This window comes from Lipophrys pholis, assembly GCF_963383615.2.
Source record: "Lipophrys pholis genome assembly, chromosome: 10".
Taxonomy (NCBI): domain Eukaryota; kingdom Metazoa; phylum Chordata; class Actinopteri; order Blenniiformes; family Blenniidae; genus Lipophrys; species Lipophrys pholis.
The window spans coordinates 17516797-17539237 of NC_137640.1; the positions used below are offsets into that span (position 1 = coordinate 17516797).

The window sequence follows — 22441 nt, forward strand, 5'->3', positions numbered from 1 at the left end:
TATGCAGTATGTTTTATCAGCAGTAAAACAAACAAACAGAAAACTCTTTTTTCTGCGGGGGACAATATTCTCAAAATCCCTTTGCAAACAAGCTAAACGAGGTGCAGAAAAAAAAAAGTGTTGCTACATATTCGTAGTAATGGAAAACCAAAGCACGGGACTTGCAAGTATTTGAACACAAATCACAGGATCAGTGAAATGCTGCTCTGTGACCTCTGATAGAGAACACTCTGCACAATCGGAATTGATTTCTGTGGTCACCAGATACCTTGTCTGTGAGTAAACTTCAGGCCCAACCAAAGAGTCACACAGAAAGTTATTCAGTTGTAATTTTCTCATGAATGAGTGTCTTGAGGCTTCGATACGGTCGCCTCAGGGCCTCCGTCAGGGTATAAATACTAACTACGGGATGCTCCTTCTAAAATCACCGAGTCGTTTGTTGGCGTCTGTGTCTCTCACTCAAAAGTAATACTAATACGAATAGCGAGAATGGAGAACCACGCTTCAGAGACGAAAGGAGTTGCTGATGAGTACCTGAGCATGTCCATCGAGTCAAAGCTCAAAGAGGAAAACGACTCCAACGGAACTGCAGAGGTGAACAAGCTGTCTTGCATTGAGGAATCCTACACTACCATACTGAGTGAACTCGGAGAAGATGTGGACCGAGAGGGACTTCTCCGTACGCCACTACGAGCTGCCAAAGCCATGCAGTTCCTCACCAAAGGCTACAATGAAACAATCCAAGGTGGGTATAATCTCTGATAATACTTTTGTGTGAAACATAATTAAAAACATAGATATTTTTACACACACCTTGGGATACGACAAAAATGATTAACCAAATTCCCACAGCAAAATCTAGAGGGGAAAAAATGACAACTTAAATAGTTCTACAAGCACTTTCTTTCTTTCTCTCTTTACTTTTTTGTTTAGATTATTAATGCGTTAATTTGAATAAGCAGCACTGTCACTAAACCCACGTAATGATATATTATAACCTTAAAAATTGAAACACCAGATCATTTTTTGAGTGATTTTCAAAGTCTCACCTCAGAATCCACAGTGAAGTTCGAGAAAACCAGTTGAAATAGCAGCAGTAGGAATCAGCTGATGACTTCGTGCTCATGAGCCTCACATTCTTGTCCTTTTAATTTGTCATTATTTCTACTCTATACAGAGGAAGTTGCTATTTTATTTTATTCAGTTTACTGCATTTAGAAAAACTGATGAAACATAATAGATTCTAATATAAAATGTTTACTCACAGATATCCTGAACGACGCAATCTTTGATGAAAATCACGACGAGATGGTCATTGTGAAGGACATTGATTTGTTTTCTCTCTGTGAGCATCACCTGGTGCCGTTCTTTGGAAAGGTAATTTCACTCTGAAGACATTACTGTCATGTTGAACCATTGAGTTACAGGAATAAAATGGGCGGTAATATGGAAAATAAAACCAATGTTTACACAACGTAACATAAGTTTCTGATTGGTTTTAACCCGACAGGCTCACATAGCGTACCTCCCTAACAAGAAGGTGGTTGGTCTCAGCAAACTGGCAAGGTAAGTAGGTAATACGCACGCACGCACACACGCACGCACGCACACACTCATTCTCCTCTCTTTCTTTCAGAATTGTTGAGATCTACAGCAGGAGGCTTCAAGGTAAAAACAGCAGTTCATTGTTTTTTTTTTATTCCTGGTGTGTATTTTTATTTATTTGTTTATATCTGATATATTAAGTGTCTTGTGTTACAATCTCTGAAGTTCAGGAGCGTCTAACCAAGCAAATTGCTGAAGCTATTTCTGCGGCATTGGAGCCAGTTGGCGTGGCGGTGGTCATTGAGGCAGCGTGAGTTATTCGTGTGACAGTAATGTCTTTAAAACGAACATGAATGTGTTTTTGCAATAACTGAGAAACGGAATGTAATGACTGGTTATATTCCACAACACCAAGTTCTCTAATATCAGTGAATATCCCTGACAAGCCTTTGGTATGCTTCACAATGTGTTTTGTGTGTTGCAGTCACATGTGCATGGTGATGAGAGGTGTGCAGAAGATGAATGCCAGTACCGTCACAAGTGTCATGCTGGGAGGATTTCAAGATGATCCCAAGACCAGGAGGGAATTCATTGCTCTCACGACAAAAAAGTTAAATGTTTTTACAAGTTCGATGTTGAGTGGACAATATACATAAATGGAAGTTCACACATACAATTGTGGGAGGTTATCGGTTTTAGCCTCGAGTGAGCTGATATTCTTGTTTTGTCCTGTTCAAATATAGGATACAGGACATGTCTTGCAAACACTTAATTATTTTGTGTGCTGATACGTACAGTAAATCAACATGTTTTCTTGTCATCCAACCATTTGTTTCCATGCGTGCAATTACAATTATATTTCAGCCCTTTTTATCGATGCATGTGACAAGATGAATAAATAGTCAGTCCCAGAATTATTAATCTGTTTGTGTTTTGTTAAGAGACGATTGGGTGTACGTTGTCGTCAGACAGCAGTCTTGGATATTAAATTTAATTGTACAACTGCTTTGGGTTAGTTTCACACTGTTTACAGAAAAACTCTCTTCTCAATATCAGTTTGTTAAAGACAAGCCTGTTCACGACCTTGCAAAATCTGCCTGCTTGTGTGAGTGTAAAGGCTGCAGGAAGTTATTGGCATTTTTCTTCTAAAATAAGCTCTCAGGAGTGACATCTTGTGTCTGAGTAATTTTCCAAAGACATACTCAAAAAAGCATTTTATGGGGTAAAAATGATAATGTGATATTATTTCTATTGTGCAAAAAGATTTTGTTGTACTTATTCTCTGATGTACATCACTTTGGATATAAGGAACTGCTAAATGCCTAAAGGTAACAAATGGCATTTTCCAATATAATTTTTTTTTAACTATATTTAGAAAGAATCCACCACTTTAGAATCACTGTGCCAATATTTAATGGAAGTGTGTCTGCACTAAAAATAAAGTGAGTGATAAAATTATTCGTCTTAATGATTTACTCTGTACAGATTCCTGCACATGTGTATATTTATGCTGACATTCATTTATTGATTGATTGAAACGTTTATTTCGAATATCAAGGTACGAAAACAAAAACAAAAAATAAGGAGAAAAAAAAGAAAATTACCAACAAAGTTTTCCTCTCAAATAAATAAATAAATGAACAGTAATAATAAAAATATAAAAATAAATCAAGAAAAACATCGTCAGATGAGTATTCGAAAAGGAGTGAGAAGAAGTAAAACTTATTTACTCTCACCCCTTGTCCTAAAGTAAATAACATAATTAACTTCCTTCCATCTCTTGGAACACACACACACACACACACACACACACACACACACACACACACACACACGTCTTGTGCAGTACATAGAATATATATATACATACACGTCCATTCACACATATCTACAGACAAACATTCATAGTTTGAGAAGCATTATAAAATCTGGACTCACGAGTTAATATAATGTGTACTACAAGTACACGTGATGGATCCTAATCAGCTTTACAAAAATGAATATGTCACAACATGCTTACAAAGCAGCATTCAATTTCCTCTTACATGTAATTAACATGACACTAATTTAATGCCTGAGTAAGCTTGGCTATAGGAATACAGTATATAATCAACGGCTCAAGATCACTGACACTGCAGAAAGATAAAAATAGAAATTATTGAGCTAATCTGTATTAAATGTCGATTAAAATAAGTGAAATCTGTTTCGGTCCACATATAATTTGTGGCACCTAACTGGCTTAGTGCATGCTAACATGTAATGTAGGTCAAAGAATCAGAATGAAGCAGGAATGAATCTGGATGTGTGTGCCAAATTCACTAGAGTATAACAGGGCACACAGACAAGCAAATATGCATGCACGCAGGGTAATTTGCAAAAATCCAAAACTGGAGGGGCATTTGACAACACCTCGATGAGCATCATGACTGAGTGTTAAAATTAGAATTTGAGAGAGGCGCAGCTTCTGAAAAAATATAACCCCAAATAAAATCTGTACAACAATGAAGACCTCACCATCTACAATGTGTAATATCAAATCACATAGTATGCCAACACAATTTACCGTGAAATTCACAAATGCAAGTTGAAGCTGAACCAAAGAAGAAGAAGACGCCACATGTGAAAACGATCCAGAAACGCTGCCGTCTTCTCTGGGCCAATGCTCATTTGAAATGGTCTGAGGCAAAATGCAAAACACTTCTGCTGTCAGATGGATCAAACTGTGAAATTCTCGTTGGAAACCAAAGGCATCATCACCAGCAGACCAAAGAAACGAGGGACCATAAAACTTGTTATCAGCTCACAGTTCAAATTTCTGCATTTCATACGGTAAGAGATTACTCTAGTGCGCAAGGCTTGAGCAGCTCACACGTCTGGGAGGGACGATGAGTTTTTAGAAATCTTCCACACTGGTCTCCTGACTTCCTGGATGTTCATGACAGTTACTAAAGAAAGAAAAAAAGAAGCAAGCAAGTGAGAGAGCGATATACAGTACATGGCAATATCACAAGTTGTCCTGTGTTGCTGTGATCAAAAATAAAGGATAAATATTACATATTTTTAAAAGTCTCTCATTTTCTCATGATCAAAATTGGGTATGTTGTTTTATTCTCAATGGAACAAAATATAAGTCCATGAGATTCGCAAACCAATGCATTATTTTCACATTTTATTTTACACCACCACAGCATCCTAACTTTGAATTTTTTTTTTTACGAGTGAGGTTGCAACTAATACAAGCCAAAAACGAAAGGCCGTCCATACTTGATCTATCACTGATAGGTCAAATGCTGTCTAACTTTGTCTGATTTGTGCTGCCACAATAGCCTCCCAGTGTAAACAGCATCAGAATTCAACAATGAAACGGAACTAATTCGTACAGAGCACGGGGGCTGTGGGCTCTCAGCTGCTGTTTGTGTTGAAAATGTGCTGCTGGATGCTTGTGCTTGTGTATGCACGTAAACATGTATAATATGCCCAAAAAATGTGTAACAGACCAGATATACTGCTCAGGATTTACAGTGGCGCTCAGGTGTGACATAATATCTTTCATGAAAAGAAATTCACAGGAAATGCAGAATGTGCAGTAGTTTGAATTTACATAAAAACTGCAAAGCCTAACCTAGACAGGTTGATAAAAAAAAAAAAAAAAAGGCATATTTTTTGCTTACCAGTCGCAGTATGTTAAATTTTAATGAAGGAATCTAGTACAGCTAGAATACAAGCTTGATCTTATCTAAGCAAGAACAGCGAGAGCTCAATGTTCAGAAAATGCCAGTATGTTAGCTGTCTGTCTACATGTCCATCTATCAGGTGACAAATGTTTTAAAAAGAAATGACAGAGAAGATGTCTGAAGATCCGTGTTTTCCTATTTGCTACTGTAACTATACTGGCTGGGATATCACAGAGACAGCCGGGTGAATGGGGTGGGGGGGAGTGTGTGTGTGTGTGTGTGTGGGGGGGAGGGGGGGGGGGGGGGGGGTGCTGTTTTGTCTACAGCGCCGTAATATTTTTTTTAACCAGTTACTTCCACACCACTTCTTTCATTATGCTGATCTGTGAAGTGGAACGTAACGCTGGAGGAGTTGAGAGGTCAAGGGCTCCTGCTGCCTAGATACATACAGTCTAATATTAGAACATTTCCTTGATTTGTTAGCAGCATCTCTGCTCACTGCTGAGCACATGGCAACAGCCCGACCAATAAGATTTCAGGAGACTGCTAAGCCCCTCGCTCTGTATAGCAACAGTGGCATCCTCCTCTTATTTATTTATATAGGAGTTTTTTTTTTTCTTTTTTTCCCCCACCGACTCATTCTCATGCTTCTTTCCTCCCACTGTGCAGCCACACTGTGCTCTCAAACTGTGAAAAAGAGTTACGGTGGAAGGTGTAGAGCTGCTCTTCTAGATTTCCCTTTCCTTTACTTATATAAGCTGTAAAATCTGCATAGAGTCAGAGCTTTTTACTTATTTGATCAAAATAGATATGTATATTTTTCATAGGTTTTTCTCAAGACTACAACTGATAGATCTGATGTTTTTTCTTCTTCTTTTAATTGCATGACAATGTAAAACTGTGGAAAAGGTCTCAGTGAAGGATTGATTTTCATGAAGACGAGTCATGTTTTGGTGAAGAGGGAAAGATATGCCCAGAGGATGGCAGCAAGGAAAACGGAGACACTCAAAGGGGACGGACTACAGCCAAGTCGAAAGGACCTTAAAAAGATGGAGGACAGCGGAAGGAGAGGCTGTATGGGATAGGAGGAGTGAGGTTTGGAGGGGTGGAGGGACACCGAATGGCGTGAGGACCGAGGCCGGTGGTTGGTTTAATCTGAGCCACGTGTGCGTCCGGCAACGTCTCTTCGTCGCTTCATGGATGTCGATGAAACGCTGGCTTCCCATGCTGGCCGGTCCCTTCAGTTTTGGCCCAGGTAGGTGCGTACCGTCCCGTACAGTTAAGTTTACTGATGATCCTTCATTTTTTTCAGGTCGTCCGGCTGTTACCTATACCGGGAGTTGCCATTTTGAAAGTTCTGTGCATGTTCGCTGCTTATATTGCTCTGTCATTCGAAGCTTAGGTACGGGATGATTGGGAAGCTTGGAGGCGTTGGGAAAACATGGCGTATATCAGCTGTTCGTATTTTTGTGCATTTAGAACACCATGTCAATTGGTAGCAAACTAAATAAGAAATACAAATTTCAACAAATTTAAGCCAAATCATTTCAAGAACGCGATCAAGATCGGCTTGATACCTTCAGCATTATCTGATGGAGGTTGAGTTGACGAATTTAATTGCGGCAGAGTCGATGAAAGTATCTGACATTTCCAACGGGACCATGCTGTATAATGCAAGATGCGTATCAACATTTTCATGAAGTGGACTTGGTTTTCTAGCCACTGTCTTTAATCATTTGGTGAACAAAATAACCAAATTGACAAATTTTTTTGAAGTAAACATTTTTTTGAGCAACATCTCTTTTCTGGATTATGTACAAGATAGGCATTACATTACATGGCATCCCAACGACATCAATTTTAATGGCTCGTATTGGAACACAAGAATGCAATGTGATAATGCCACTTTTTGAGGGAACACATTTACTACCACAGTTTGGACAGGACCCCGTCACAATATACTATGTACCAACGGCAGAACTCGACGACATCGCAACTGCGTACCGTTTAAACTATTTTGTTGCGACGCCATTTTCGATGCCCAAACACTAATCTATAGTATTTTTCCACTGCGATGATTTAAATTATAACATATGTTTTGTTTTGTTTTTCTTTAACAGAGCACCCCTATATAGTATAAACAATAACACACATGGAAAGAACCAAATTTTAATTCTAACAGGATAAATTAATTGACATTTTCAAATCTTTTCTAGACCGTTGATACCAAGTATTCACTCTAAAGATTCAGAAAAGAAATTTAAGCTGTTTGTCGACTTAAATCAGATTTTTTCATTTTTGTTTTTAATTTCTCAAAACTATGATTTTTTTATTTATTATTATTATTATTATTTTTTACATTTCCTGTTTAAACTCATTTAGATAGGATGCATTAAGTCATGCTTGCAAACAAGAGAATCCTTTAGGTAAAAACATTTTGATAAACAAAAATTATTATTTTGATTTTGATCTAATAACCACAAAGTGGTACCCCATCACAAATCTCTTTAACAAGCTGCCATAGTGTAAAGAATACAACAGAATAATAAACCGCTGACTAATCCCAGATACTTCAGAGAGACGGACTAAACTGGAGCTTTTTTTTTTATAACCTATGTAATGATGCGATAAAAAAAAATTATTTCCCTGGACTTCTCAAGTTGAGATCCTGACAAATTTCCAAACCGCTCTGTACCTTAGGATTGTCATACTGATTTTAGTGTAGTTTCTACTTTATCGACTGATGATTACATGAGGGGGAAGAACAATTTTTGCCTCCTAATTCTTTTCAGAAATTCGGATCTCTGCTTCATCATCCACTTGGTCAATTGCTGCCGGGCCGCTCTGACATGTTTATGATGAAAGACCAATTCCTTTGGCTGATTTAGAAATACTACAAACTATTTGCTTTTACAAGTCACTGTAAAATAAACGTCACTCCTGTGCAAACAGCAACTAACCTGGCCATTTATTTTGTTGTACTTGAATGGGACCCTTTCAAAGTTGGTCATTTTATAAATCCTGGAGATTACTTACTATTTTGCTAAACTGCAGTGCCCACTGCATTTGAACTATTTCGTGTGGATTACACAGCCAGATCTATATTTAACCTCATTAATAGCGTGAACATTTTACTGATAAAATAATTGGTTTTAGTATATGTAATGTTATAGTATAGTTTAGTGATTATTTTCCATTATCTATTTATAACATTTTTTCCCTCAATGTATGAATTATTTTTGAATATAAGAATATAATGAACAGTCATTGAAAATGTCTGAGAGCAGAAGTGAGAGTCTATGTGCCTCAATTTATATGACCAGGGCCCCAGAAAGATATCTCACAGACAATCCGACAGACGTCGGTCACACCAGTAATTAAAGGTGGAGTTCCCCACTATTAGTGAATCTAGATTTGTTTCCCATTTTTGACATGCATATTTCTTTATAAGAATGGCTACTGTGTTTTACTGTGTTTTTTCCATTCTTATTGAAAACATAAAAAAAAATTTCAGCCTGAATGGAAAGACAAAAAAAACAACAACAACTAAGTTTCTCGCTTTATCTAAATCTTAGTAGCAGGTCTCCACAAACACCCAAATTAAATAATCGTGGAGAACACAATCAGGTCTAAATCAGGCATCTGGAACATAAAGAGACAGGAAATCAGTGATATGCTGCTACAGAAGATGCGAGGGCTGTTCAATAATGCTGATCTGACTTCATACTGTGCTTTTTGTGCTCTAGGTTTCCAATTATGAGGTGATGCATGGACTCAGGAAGACCTCAAGCAGCCTATCAGCCTCCACGATCTTTACAGGTCAACAAATAGCTTCAAAGTATATATCAACCGACCAAGAGGATGCTCAAACTGTGATGGATTGTGGCCGATTCAAAGATCGGAATCTTCTTAGACAAATGACTGCAAATTAAAACAGTGGACAGGTCGACTTCTAAACTGGTACAATAAAGTGAAAACCTTGGATCTTCAAGCGATGTCATGGCTTTGCTATAAATGTTTACAATGGGGGTTGAAAATGAGACTTGTGCTCTATCGCCGCAACACTGGGCAGCCATGATTTCTGCACCTCCATCCTCACTACTATCCTCAGCCATGAGTGTGACTGTGAGCTGATAGTATGTGATCAACTCCATCCCGCTGCTTCTTCGCCTCAATAAAACCTCGCTGGACTTTTCAGTCAATGTTGTGAAAATGGCAGCAGACAGTTCTCAGCTCTGGACGGAGGATAACAAGCTCCAGCCAGCTGATTTACCAACGTCATCGCTAGCGTCCCTCCATCTTAGGGATGAGGCTGCTGCCACCAACGAGAACAGCAACCATATGGGAAATAATCCTCAGCTCTGTCCTGCATTTCCTATCATGATGTCATCACCGCAAAACCAATCACAAACACAGGCAGACATATCCATGGCTAGTATTGTTACAGCTGTACCAGCAGATGAAGGTAAGACCATTCATTTGATAATGTTTTTAATTATTATGTTGTTGTTGTTTTTCCTTTTCTTTTTAAATATCCTTAGGTGATGTAAGAACGGTGATAAATAAATCCCAAGTGAAAGAGTGTTGCTTTGGCTCAAATGTGACGCTCTACACTGCATGTTGGTGATTTATTTATTTTTGTGTGAAGACAGCCAAAATAAATGGAAAAGAAGTTTGGTGAACTCGTCAAATTGCTTCTTGAAGCAGAGGTGTAGAGGTCCATCTCCTCGAGATCTTAGACAAGAAATTGACAGAAACTGTTCTGGCTATCAATCTGAAACTTCACACAGGTTCTACTTTTTGTTTTTATTTTTTAGATTAGATTATTTTAGATATTTCATTAATTCCCTTTTGTGAATAGTCCTAAGAGTTCTGAAGGTAAGGGAGAGTGGCTAAGAAGAAGCCTTAAGGCAATATTAGAACAAAAAGAGTTCTCCAACATGCGTTGAGTATGACGAAGCTCTAAGAATCTTGTGAAAACATGACTGGGTGGATGATGATAAAAAGTGTGACTACAACCAAACCACATTTCACAAGTCCCTTATAAAACAGATATGACGTGTTCAAGAAGGAACTCAGCAGAAGGGGTAGCGTCACATGAGCAATTGTTTCAACAAGGTAGATTTGAAATGTATTAAAACGTGCACATGCAGCAATCTCTCGAAAAATTATGAGATTATCTTCTGTCAGAATCTAACTTTTACAACTGAAAGTTTTAACAAACACGTTAAGATTTTAGAAAATGTTGTCATGGTGCTTTAGGGGATATCATAAGGAACTTTTAATAAAAGAATCTGATGGGAACGCTCTTGTAATAAACAGTAGTTGAGTAAGTAAATGAACAAACAAACAAACAAACAACAAAAAATCACAGCTATCATAAAACCTAAGATGAAACTTTCAAAATTACACATTTTTTCTATAACCAATATTTGAAAAGAGTTTACAATTCAAAGTACAACAGAAACAATAAACTATCCTCAATGACAAAATTACTGCAAACACACTATCTAAAAAATATGTGAACTAGGTTGAGTTACTGAAATAAATTAATATATGTTAAATGCACGGCCTTTGTTCGGTTTTTAAATCAAGCCAATTTCAACAGAGCTTTGCTGTTTGTAGGGCGTGGGTTAACGAGTTTATAGCCTTTCTAATTTTACAACAGCATAAGTTTGATTCCTCCAGCATATCACTCTGTCTGCAAAAGCGATTTAAAGCATCTCCAGACATGCCATTACAAGTGTTGACGGGACGATTTATGTCAACTGCCGGCAGTACAACTCTCTCTGCACGTGTCACTGAATGCATGTGTACATTTACATGCCACTAAAAGTAAACAATTCACACATAAATGTAATAATTTGAGAAATAGCTAAACTGGTTCTCACCTTTCCCTGCATCGCAACGCAACTTTTAACACACACACACACACACACACACACACACACACACACACACACACACACACACACACACACACACACACACACACACACACACACACACACAGGGAGAATAACTCCAAACACAGTGGCACATCAGCTCCCGTCCTTCTGGCTTACATGGCATCTCGCTGCAGACAGCTGTTGTTTGTTAGGCGAGGCAAGGCGAGGTTGGGCGCTAAGCAGCACCGAGTCAAACTGCGTGTGCTTGAACATTGAGGAGTGCCATTTCTGGTATTTTAGGCAGTCAGACAGTGTCACCTGTCAGCAGACTAGTCTGGACAGTCCCCCACATGGTGCAAGACCAGGCAACACAGAGATATCTCCCTCTCCAGTCTTGACAGTAGGTCCAGGGGAGTGTGAAGCAACAGCCACCAAGTGAAGACAGTAGTTTCCACACTGGTCTGAGCTTACAGAGTGGGTACTGCTGCCTTGTCGTTTCAGAGTTCTCGGAGCCTGAGATGGGCCAGGACGACGGCGAGGTGCATTCTCACAAACCAACAGCGTCTTTGCAGGACCTCTCTTCATGCGACGATGCACTGTCCGCACCGAAAACCAGCGTCACCAACCAAGAAGGTACTCTCCAACATCTTTGTGTTATTTGTAATAAGTCATATAGGACATATTGGTTTTATAGAATATTGTGATAAAAACCCTAATTCATTAATTGAAAACAACTGCTGTTGTCTTTTTCAATGGAAATCACCAGTGTATCTAAGTCCCCCTACCCCAACGTGTCCTGATATTTTTAAACATTTAACAGATTATCACGCAGCTTGTGTAAGATAAACAAGCACATGGCAGCTATGTAATGTACAAACACAAGTTCATTGGTATGTTAACTACTTCATTTAGAATCCACCAGCTCTGTTTAATGTTAAACAACACTGAATGTCAGAAGAAAACAAAACAAGGAATGTTTGTATGTTTCTTTCTATGAACAAAGTGCCTCCTCTGCACAAGTATTGTTCTGTAATGTAATTTCTTTTTTCTTCTTCTTTTTTTCCACACAGAACTTCAACCAGAGAACCACATTACTGAAGGTATGGCAGCCTGTGACTGCAGAGCTGAGGAGCATCAGTTGTCTGAGGCAGAGTGGTACTGGGGCAGCATCTCAAGGTACGGAACTTTTAACTGCATAAAGCAGAGTGGTCTTCTCAAATTGGGCCACTTTGTCACAAATCCACAGGCACCATCAAGTCTTATGATATAGGCAAGTTTCTGTGGTTTTAACAAAGACTTCCCTCTCTTTTTTTATGCGATCCAGAGAGGAAGTAAATGAGATGATGAGAAACACTCCAGATGGCACATTTCTTGTCCGTGATGCTTCCAATAGAATTAAGAGGGAATACACATTGACACTAAGGTAACTACCTATTTAATCCTATGAGCTGCACACACAGTTGACGTAGAACATGTACCTATTAAAAAAGATTTAGTGGTTTGTGCACAACCTGTGTGTACAACCTTTTGATGTTTAATCTATTAAAGCTCACTAGTGAGAGCGCTTTATCACACACACACACACACACACACACACACACACACACACACACACACACACACACACACACACACACACACACACACACACACACACGCACAACTGAATGCATCATACCATTTTTCATGTGTCTTACTTTTTAGGCTACAAAATAAATGCTGAAATCCAATAATCTTTTAGTTTTTGGGTTCAAATTTATTTTCTATTATTATGGAACAATATATACAGTTTGTGGTTTTCTGTCTAATTTTAGTTAAATATCTACAGACTAGGTTTCACATACAAAGCTCTGTTGATTACAATCTGGCACAGACTCCAGTGGCCAGCAACATAATACCCTGTCTACTTAAGAGTAGTTTCACTTCAGCTCATTCCATTCATTCATTTCACACTCGTGAGAACGAACAGACACTCCAACTTCGGTCAATGCTACCTGATTTATACTTTGAACTGAGCTCCATATGATGATCTCAGGTCAGTTTTTGGGATTTAAGTCCACGTTCATCCAGCTTACATGTAGCAAGTTCATATATTGTACACTGATCATTTAAAACCAACCCTTACTTGTCTGTTAGTATATTATTTTATTGACTGAGCAAAATAAGTAATTCTAGAGAGGAAAACCCACTCATTTCTCCCCCCCCCCAAAAATCAATAATAAGTGACAAAACAATTGCAAGTGTCATTCTTTGTGTTTTCACTTTTTCAGAAAGGACGGCTCCAACCGACTAATAAAAATCTTTCATAATGGGGGACACTATGGTTTTTCTGAGCCTCTGGCGTTCCCCTCTGTGGTCGACCTGATTCAGTTTTTCCAGAAGAAGTCACTCGCGCTGTACAACTCTAAACTGGACACAAGGTTACTCTACCCAATATCCAGATACCAGCAGGTAGGTCTGTAAAAGTGTTGTGTTGAAAGCGTGCTGTGTCTTACATTACAGCAAAAACAGTTTTGCATGTATGTGTGACATTATTAAATATACGAGTAGATAATAGTTATTGGTGTTGTTAATAGTTTATTAGTGATTTTGTTGTGCAACACTGCTATCAAAACGAATAACAGACAAAAAAGCTCTTAATTTTTAATATGATGGTCTACCAACTTTATTTAAGTGTACTCTACTTCACAATAAATGCATATCAAAAGATTGTGAATGAAATGACCTTGTTCCTTCTCTGTCTATCTAAAGGCTGTGATGGAAGTTGACATCGATGCAGCTGGAGAACAGCTGAGGATATTTCAGGATCAATACAAAGAGAAGAGCAAAGAGTTTGACCGTCTGTTTGATGAGTTGAACCAAACCTCCCAGGTACACCAGCTCCCAAACACTGAGCCTCCTTTTTTTTTATCAAGTAAATCTGTGGTTGACTAAATGCAACGTTATCATTTTGTAACTTGTTTGCAATAACGGTAGACTAAATATATAAGGTTCTGTTTTCTTTCTTCACAGGAACTCCAGAGTAAGAGGACAGCTATAGAGGCTTTCAGTGAAATCATTCGGATCTTTGAGGAGGAGTGTGAAACTCAGGAGCGCTACAGCAAGGAATACATCGACATGTTCCTCACATTAGACAGCAGTACAGAACCTGAAAAGTATGCTTTTATACTCCAGTAATCAAGAATAACATTATTTAAAAAAAAATTTAATTAAGTGCACATCAAGCCAAAGCGCTCAGAGCACAATAGTAGTCTTTGTATTGTTGACTGAATTTATACTATTATCAACATGCAGACTTCAAAGCAACTCAGACGAACTACAATCAAGAGTGGAAGAAATCCACAGCAGTAAGAAAAAACTGGAGGAAGAGCTGAGCAGTAAAGTGTTGGCTCACATGGAGGTGGACAAGAAAATAAACAGTCTGAAGCCTGACCTGGTGCAACTACGAAAGATCAGAGACCAATACCTCCTGTATGTATGGCTCAGATTACTCTTTATTCTAGTGTGTGTGTGTGTGTGTGTGTGTGTGTGTGTGTGTGTGTGTGTGTGTGTGTGTGTGTGTGTGTGTGTGTGTGTGTGTGTGTGTGTGTGTGTGTGTGTGTGTGTGTGTGGACTATGGACCATCGATTCCATACTAATGATAAACTACCTGTAGAATTATAATTAGGCTAAATAGTGTGTTTTTCAATGTCACTTCACATTAAGAAGGTTCAAGTTAAAAGTCCTGGCTGAGATATTTCTATGTGTCTATTCTTTTCTTTGTTATTAGGCTCCCACCTCCCACAACAAGCTTGTTCAGTTTAATAGTGACTCTAAACAAAACGTATATATAATTATCCAATCTCTCTGTGCTGGCCCTGTAGCTGATTGGTAAACCGTCCAAGATTTACCCTGCATTCTGTACAATGTAAGCTGGAGTAGGTTCTAGAAGCTATGACCCTCTAAAAAAACCATAAAAAAGACTTAGCACATGGGAGTTTCAATATGTTGAATGTGAAAAAATGCAGTACAGTAAAATACCAAGCAGAGAAAAAAGCTTTGCTTGCACTGCATACTGCAGAAAAGCAGGTGGCAGCTACTGCAAGAAAGAAATTGTTTCTGATGTCTTTATCAAACAGGTGTCTAAACCTCATTCTTAAAAGTCACAACTGCCCATATATCAGATAACCTCCCAATAGGGTCCAAAAGCCCCGTGCAAATCAGATGTGTTAACATGACTCTGTCACATCCATCAGAAGGAATCCATCTGAGATGACACTGATAAAATTTTAACATGCCATTGACGCAGCTGAGTTATAAACATAGATTAAGTGATCAGCTGTTGTCCGCATTGCCACAGCTGTGGATTTAAAAAAAATAAAATAAAAAATGTGGGAAGTTTGCCATGTTGAGAATTGTGTGAATGATTTTACTGCTCTTATTTAATTTATACTAATTATGTCGTTATTAAACACCATTTGGGACATATTTTCTATAAATGAACCCTCAGTTGCTCTGCTGGTATTTAGCTTTGCTAGTATTTCATCTATGGCAGCCTGACTATCCTTTCTCCGTGTTTCAGCTGGCTCACCCAGCAGGGCACAAAGCAGAGCCAGATTAATGACTGGCTTGGTATCAGGAGTGAAGAAGAAGAGTAAGTACCCATCTCTTGTCAGGATAATCTCCTTTGCTATTTTTTGGGGCTGTTTCTCTTCCATCACATATTATCAGGTTGTTGTTTTTTTCCTTCAAAAGGTACAAAATAACAAATAGTTTTCTGAAAATTACATACCCTAAAATTGTTATTTCTCTGGCTGAATGTGCCCTACCTCCCACCACCCAACTAGCCCCTACACCCTGGCAGAAGATCTGCACCAGGAGGAGCGGAGCTGGTACGTGGGTGGCATGAGACGCAAAGAAGCAGAGGAGCTGCTTAAAGGAAAGAGGGACGGGACTTTCCTAATCAGAGACAGCCAGACTCAGAGGGGATCCTTTGCCTGTTCTGTTGTGTGAGTACCTTCATATTGGCATTAGAAACAGTTCACAAGATTTTAATCAATGGCGAGTGGTGGTACATTTCTTAGGTGGGGCTCTTCATATATATATCATTCTTCATATATACCACATGGCAACAATCTTTCACATTGAGAGAGGCCCTCAGTGATGAAAAGTAGAGCACTTTTAAACGGCGAGTGACTCTTTTATTAACATACTTGTAAACAAAAACAACCAGATGCTTAATTTGTCCCTTTTAGAAAAATCGGTATGTTTTGTAGCTGGTTTACTTGAAAATGACAGTTAGTCTGAGTTTAGAGAAAACTACAGTCAACGTCAGGCATATTTTCACCAACACATTAATCCATGTTTTAAAGCATTTTAGGATTGCGCTTCGAAAATGACTTGCAAAGTAAACTGTGCCTTTTTAAGCGCCTAGATTTTCCAGTCATCAATGAGCATATCGAAACATTTATAAACCATTAACAAACCTGTACAGACGTGTAAAATCTTGAACACCTTTATGTATGTCTGTGTGCATTTTAATGAAACAACTATAATGTAGAAAGATTGGTGGCATAAACATATTGGACATTATTACAGTTTATTCATTTCTTTTCAAATTTTGTGTGTGTGTGTGTGTGTGTGTGTGTGTGTGTGTGTGTGTGTGTGTGTGTGTGTGTGTGTGTGTGTGTGTGTGTGTGTGTGTGCGTGCGTGCCACTGACTTTACTGTATTATAAATAGATGTGCACTTTGCCTGATCGCTCATACCTTGTACAATTACGATTATAAGTTTTGTTCCAAATATATACTGTAAACCAGAAAGTGACCCATTTCCTCTCACACAGTGTGAACGGCGATGTGAAGCACTGCGTGATCTACAGGACATCCACAGGATACGGTTTTGCTGAGCCCTACAACCTGTACTCATCACTGAGGGAGCTCGTCCTCCACTACCGGCACACGTCCTTAATGGAGCACAACCAGCAGCTGAATGTAACCCTGGCCTGGCCCGCTCTCAGCCAGCAGCCCAGCTGAGACACACCAGCACACCACCCCAAAGGCGCTTTCGCAAAGCTCCACAGTATTAGTGCTGAGGACACACCCAAATGGACACTGACACCAGGCTCAAACATCGGACCAGTTAGTGTTGTCACCACGCGGAAATTGCACAACAGCTGCAACGCGAAAAATATTAATCTCTAAAATAATGTTGTGATGTCACAAAAACAAAGCATTATCAAACAAAAGCAAACAGGCACTTAACAGGGTTCAGGCAGTTATTCTAAAGTACAGTTGAATTGGATGACGTCGTTTACATTCATTAAAATATATCCTGGTTAAATACATTACTCCTGGCACCAGCATGATGAGTAGTTTAGGTGAACTAAGATCCAGTTTAGGAGTCGTCTGACGCTCTTAACACTGCCTAGTGAATACAAAAGGCTTTCTAGTCTGCTGTCAAAAGCAGGCCTCGATTTATGTTCTAATCTTATTTCTGTTTTAAAGCGATTATTCCTTTTTGTGAAAAAAAAAAAAAATCCTTTTTACTACCATCTGCACATGAAGCTTACAAAGCATAATTTGGATTAAGTACTTATCTTCAACAGAATTCAGCAGTCAGTTTAATCTTCTGCAGAAGTACACACTTGCTACTCAGAGAATGATTGATGCCAACTAATTTCCCCAAAAACTGTTTGAAAATATTAACAGTGGAAATGTATTAATTTTGGAATATAGAAGATCACAAAAATTTGAGCAGAAATTATCATTCAGAATAGCAGTGTTTGTGTTTGTGTTTGTACAGTTTTAGTTTTTTTTTCTGGTCGTGCAATTTTATCTTAAGTTAATCACTATTCCAGGCATTGAAGATTTATTGGTTTTTACCTGAATTACAAGCACAAAATATTGTCAAGTTGGTAAATATTAATACATTTTTACATTTAGGTTCTGTTTACATTTAGATTTGACCACTCTTAACCTCATATAGTTCTACAATATTTCTGCTTTACAAACTAATGTAAACCAGGACATGCGCCTCCATGCCAAACTATTTTCGATCATCTTAAACACTAATTTGCACATCCCTTTACAGTATGCATCTTCCACACAATCAAATCCATTCAATCATTGCAATTGCAGTGGTAAAGGTGCTTCAAGGAAGCTGAGCTCAGGATGGAGCTCTGCACGACACGACATATGTGCAGTATGGGTATTGCACAGACTGAGAAGATGAACTTCAGCACTTTATAGAGAATAACATGAACTAAATAGAGAGACATGGGGTTGGGTTTCAACAGCTGCTTTCTGTTTTAGCCAAATTAATATACTGAATATTGGTGTTGTCAAGTCTCGCAATCAAGTCTTTATCTTTTCTTCTCCACACAAACATCAGATAAATAGTATCTTTCAAAGCCAGTACTGATGTTCTTAATGTTTTCTTCAGTTCAAATGTCCAACCACAACAAACTATTTAAGACCCTACTAATTATAACTAGAACATTTAAAGTAGTATCCTAGTTTATGTGTCATTCACAAGTTGCAGCCTCTACACATGTTCTTCTAATTTCAAGTATATCTGGTGCACTCTACCTCATTGTCATGTAGTTACATTAAATCCGATTGATTTCAGCCACCACTAAATGATATATACTGAATTTCTTTAATAGCGGATATTTAAAGATTTTGTCGTTCACAACGATGGAAATTAAACCAAATGGTATTTGAGAAATTAGTTTTTGGAACTGATAAATACAAATGCAAGACTATATTGGAAGTTATTGAAGCTCAACCCTATATAGAACAGAAGCAGACACCAATCAATCATTATGAGAATGGCATGTTCTCATGGATTTTAGACACCATTGTGGCGCGGTGGGGTGTAGCGGCTTTATTCAGGGGATTTCTGAATAGATATTTTCTTATGGACGTTTTCTTTCAGTTTACACACTGGGGGATTCTTGTAGAGTGACAACATAATGCCATTCTTCATTCTGCATATTCCCAGAAAATCTGTATGACAATAGTAATGAAATGTAACACAGAGTAGATATGAAAAGGAGGCAATGGATTTACCTTAGAATATGAGACTAAAAAGCAAGTATGGCATATGCAAAGTGTCCATCTATTTGATGACTCATATTTGGTGTTTATTGTGTGAGGATGCAAGTTGGAGTCCAGCTTTGTTAAGCCTTGTTTACTTAAACAGGCTTACACTGTGGGTTTGCAGCTCTATAGTCAAATGTTGAATAGTGCCTTTCAGTGCTTCATTCTGGCAATCTTATTTCTATTGCAGAAGGATTGTGTCAAGTTAGATACAAAATTACAATAATATAAAAACCCTATATAACTTTAAAGGAGAGTATAACAATTACTGCTTCTTTTGGAGGCATGTTTCTTTAGTTAGGAAATCTAAGATTCCTGCTTTGGTGGACCAATTAGAGTAGATTACCACAAAATGTGATATAATTGGATATTTTTATATGAGCACATACATGTAAAACTATTTTTTCTCCTGAGGAGTGAATTATTTTTAAAATGGTGATTGAACATCTATATAAAAAAAAAATAGATATTTATTTTAAAATCAAAAGTTGTTTACATTTCAGACCTAAATGGGTCTCTGCAGCCCTGGTTCGATTTGACAGGCTTGTGACCCAGGGACTCCTGTGATTGTGACAGTTGTGAGGGGCGATGAAGTGGTGCTCGTGGATTACAGGGAATCATTCAAACTATTTTTATAGGGAAACACACCATAGTCATTCATTGTGGCATTGTCAGTTTGGGTTGGCCAAAATAATATATATATAAAAAAAAACGTAGACATATAAGAGTAGCTAATATTGCATTCTGTTACTGGTTTGATTACAATTTATTTTTTCTATATATATATATATTTCATGGTGTTCAATGGGTCACTTTAAAATGCACTTCTCTCTTACTGGTAAAAAACACGTGCTTGATTGTTATTGCGCAAGTACACTTGACAGGTTGTTTATTGTCTCCAAGTTGAAAAAGTTGTGCCGGGTTTCTGCTTTGTGGCAGTGAAAAAGTAGTGACGTTTGATTTCTGCATGACGTTGTTGTGTAACAGTCTTGCTTGGTATCGACAATATTGCTAAGTAGAACAGGGACATCACGGCTGGATACTGTTTCAATGCCCGTAGTTGTACTATTGTTACACCAGCTAAAAAAAAGTATATGTTTTGTTACTTTACTTTCAATGGCTAGCTGTAATATGTGAAAGTCTGGTATCAAAAATAATACGATTTTCTTTCTTTCTTTTTTTAAAATCTCCATCATGGGTGCTAGGCACTCAATGCTGTAGTTTCTCTTAAAGACACCTCTTTAAAAATCATTCGTCAGTCGTACACACTGAGTCATACTATGATGTTGTGTCCATCAAAGCAAAGAGAAAAGCCTTTGGGTAAGTTGCGGTCTCTTGTGCTTGTAATCATATCAGTCTGCAATATAGTGTTGCACAGCAGTAAAATGTCCAGTGCTGTATTGCACAGGTTGTGGACAGTGAGCCACAGTCTCCACACAGCAGTCCCCCAGTAGGACTTCGAACCTGGACAAAACCAAAATGTAGACATCTTCACCTCTTCTTCTGAGTTATCCTTTATTGTACTCTTTGCACACTAAATAGATGGAGTGCTAACTTAAGCCGAGTATATATATATTTATTATATTGTGAATTTTGAAATCATGTCTATCCCAGCAACCTTTGTAGCAGGAAAACAAAAAGGTATACAGGTTACACAAAACAGAAAAGCACACTCTGTGGGAATTTGATTTGAAGCATGGCATTTGCACAAAAGTATCTCACGTGAAGTGGGGATACCGTGACGTTCTTCATGTACATGTTCACGCTGCTAGAGCAGGTCAACATGTGCCATTTGTAAATATGGGCGAGTTGCTCATGAGATTGCTCTGTTGTAGCACTAATCACTAAACGAAAAAAACAACAAAAAAAAAAACATTTTTAGTCTGTGACATCAGAAATGATCTGACCACCTGATAAGGTGTTTAGTTCTCCAAAACGGGACGTCTTCATTTTACATGTGCACAGTTCATCACTGTCTGTTTTTGTAACTTCAATGTGCTGTCACTGTGCAAACAAAAATTGGAGATAAACATTACAAAGTTATTTCTGTTTTGTCTCATAATGTCTCATAATAATGCGCGTGACGCGCAAACAAAAGTCTGTTGATTGGAGCTCAATTCAACCAAACGTTTCGCGTCATTATGATGTACTCTTTGCGCCACACTAACAAAATCCTCCTTCTAAGCTTTCAGCATTACAAATAATCTGTTTATGAAAAACAACCGCAACAAGAACAAACAAGTGGATGTTTATATTCTGTCTTTAAGATCACAGGACAGATTATTTGAACTAAAATACAGTAAACCTACAAAATAATTGTGTTTCTCTTGAATGAGAAATATGCTGAAATCTTGCACTAAAGACATATATGTGACATGGAAGATTCAATTAGTGGTATAATTATAAACCTTTGTTTGGCCCCATGAAAATGAAAAGTAGTCAGATGGCTTTGAAATTGACTTTCCTGATTGAATGATGTTAATGAGATGTGCTGTAGCGGTTGATATTGCAGGACAAGAGGCAAGCTGAATGAACGACATTGTTAAGAGATAACACTGCTATTTTGTGGCGTAGGATGATGTGGGGAAGGCATTAATGGAAAATATGTTAAGTTTAATTACTGGACAAAGAAAAAGGTGGCATAATTGTTGTGCTTGCAAATGTCAACTGGAGCCTGTTGTTAGAAACATTTGCGGGTTGTCTGGGACAAAGGTCCGGTTGGGAAAAGGCTGTAATGTAGACATTGTTATCTTTAGGTGCAAAGTGAAGTGAAGGAAATGGTTACAAAAAGCACGATGATCATAGGTGGGTTCAGTATGTGTTTAGGTATAATGGTGAAGATGAGAAAGTGGACAATACGTTTTTAAAAGAGTGTCATAGGGTTGGTGAATAGAAATGCAGTTGGTGAGTAGATGCAAACACATTTATTCATCAAGTGCTTGGGTGCCATTCAATGACTCAGGTGTTACACTAAATGATCTTCCATATCATGAATTCAAACAAACGACGGAATCACCCATTCGGGGATAACTGAATTGGGTCTTACAGAACAACGGCGTGAAATGGCGTGAAATCCACACCCAAAGTGAGACGAGAAAATCATCATTAACTTTGTCAAACATTTGAACCGCAGGGACTTTGAGCTGTGCATATGATTAAATACCTCTACTTGTCTTTGCATCACAGTCTACATAGAAAATGTTTTAATGATCTTTCTGTAACTTTTTGTGACTTTGGTTTTCCTCCATTGTGGT

General features: G+C 38.1%; 2 protein-coding genes across 3 annotated transcripts; both read left to right on the forward strand.

Moving 5' to 3' along the window:
• The first annotated feature begins 310 nt into the window (after nucleotides 1-310).
• On the forward strand, nucleotides 311-2996 carry LOC308115231 (GTP cyclohydrolase 1 2-like). The gene is made up of 6 exons (XM_080472652.1): nucleotides 311-745; nucleotides 1268-1377; nucleotides 1511-1566; nucleotides 1637-1668; nucleotides 1771-1855; nucleotides 2030-2996. Exons 1-6 carry the CDS (start codon nucleotides 490-492, stop codon nucleotides 2199-2201), a joined length of 711 nt encoding a protein of 236 aa, XP_080328778.1. The 5' UTR covers nucleotides 311-489; the 3' UTR covers nucleotides 2202-2996.
• Nucleotides 2997-5884: 2888 nt separating this feature from the next.
• LOC308116066 (phosphatidylinositol 3-kinase regulatory subunit gamma-like) lies at nucleotides 5885-17609 on the forward strand. Of its 2 annotated transcripts, none has more exons than XM_080474041.1 (12): nucleotides 5885-6474; nucleotides 8966-9684; nucleotides 11609-11740; nucleotides 12178-12283; nucleotides 12432-12530; nucleotides 13378-13558; nucleotides 13859-13978; nucleotides 14120-14262; nucleotides 14402-14578; nucleotides 15669-15740; nucleotides 15934-16095; nucleotides 16931-17609. In XM_080474041.1, exons 2-12 carry the CDS (start codon nucleotides 9432-9434, stop codon nucleotides 17118-17120), a joined length of 1635 nt encoding a protein of 544 aa, XP_080330167.1. In that variant the 5' UTR covers nucleotides 5885-6474; nucleotides 8966-9431; the 3' UTR covers nucleotides 17121-17609. The 2 variants fall into 2 exon arrangements, with proteins under 2 accessions (XP_080330167.1, XP_080330168.1); XM_080474042.1 differs by having other exon boundaries at nucleotides 6408-6478.
• The last annotated feature ends 4832 nt before the right edge of the window (nucleotides 17610-22441 follow it).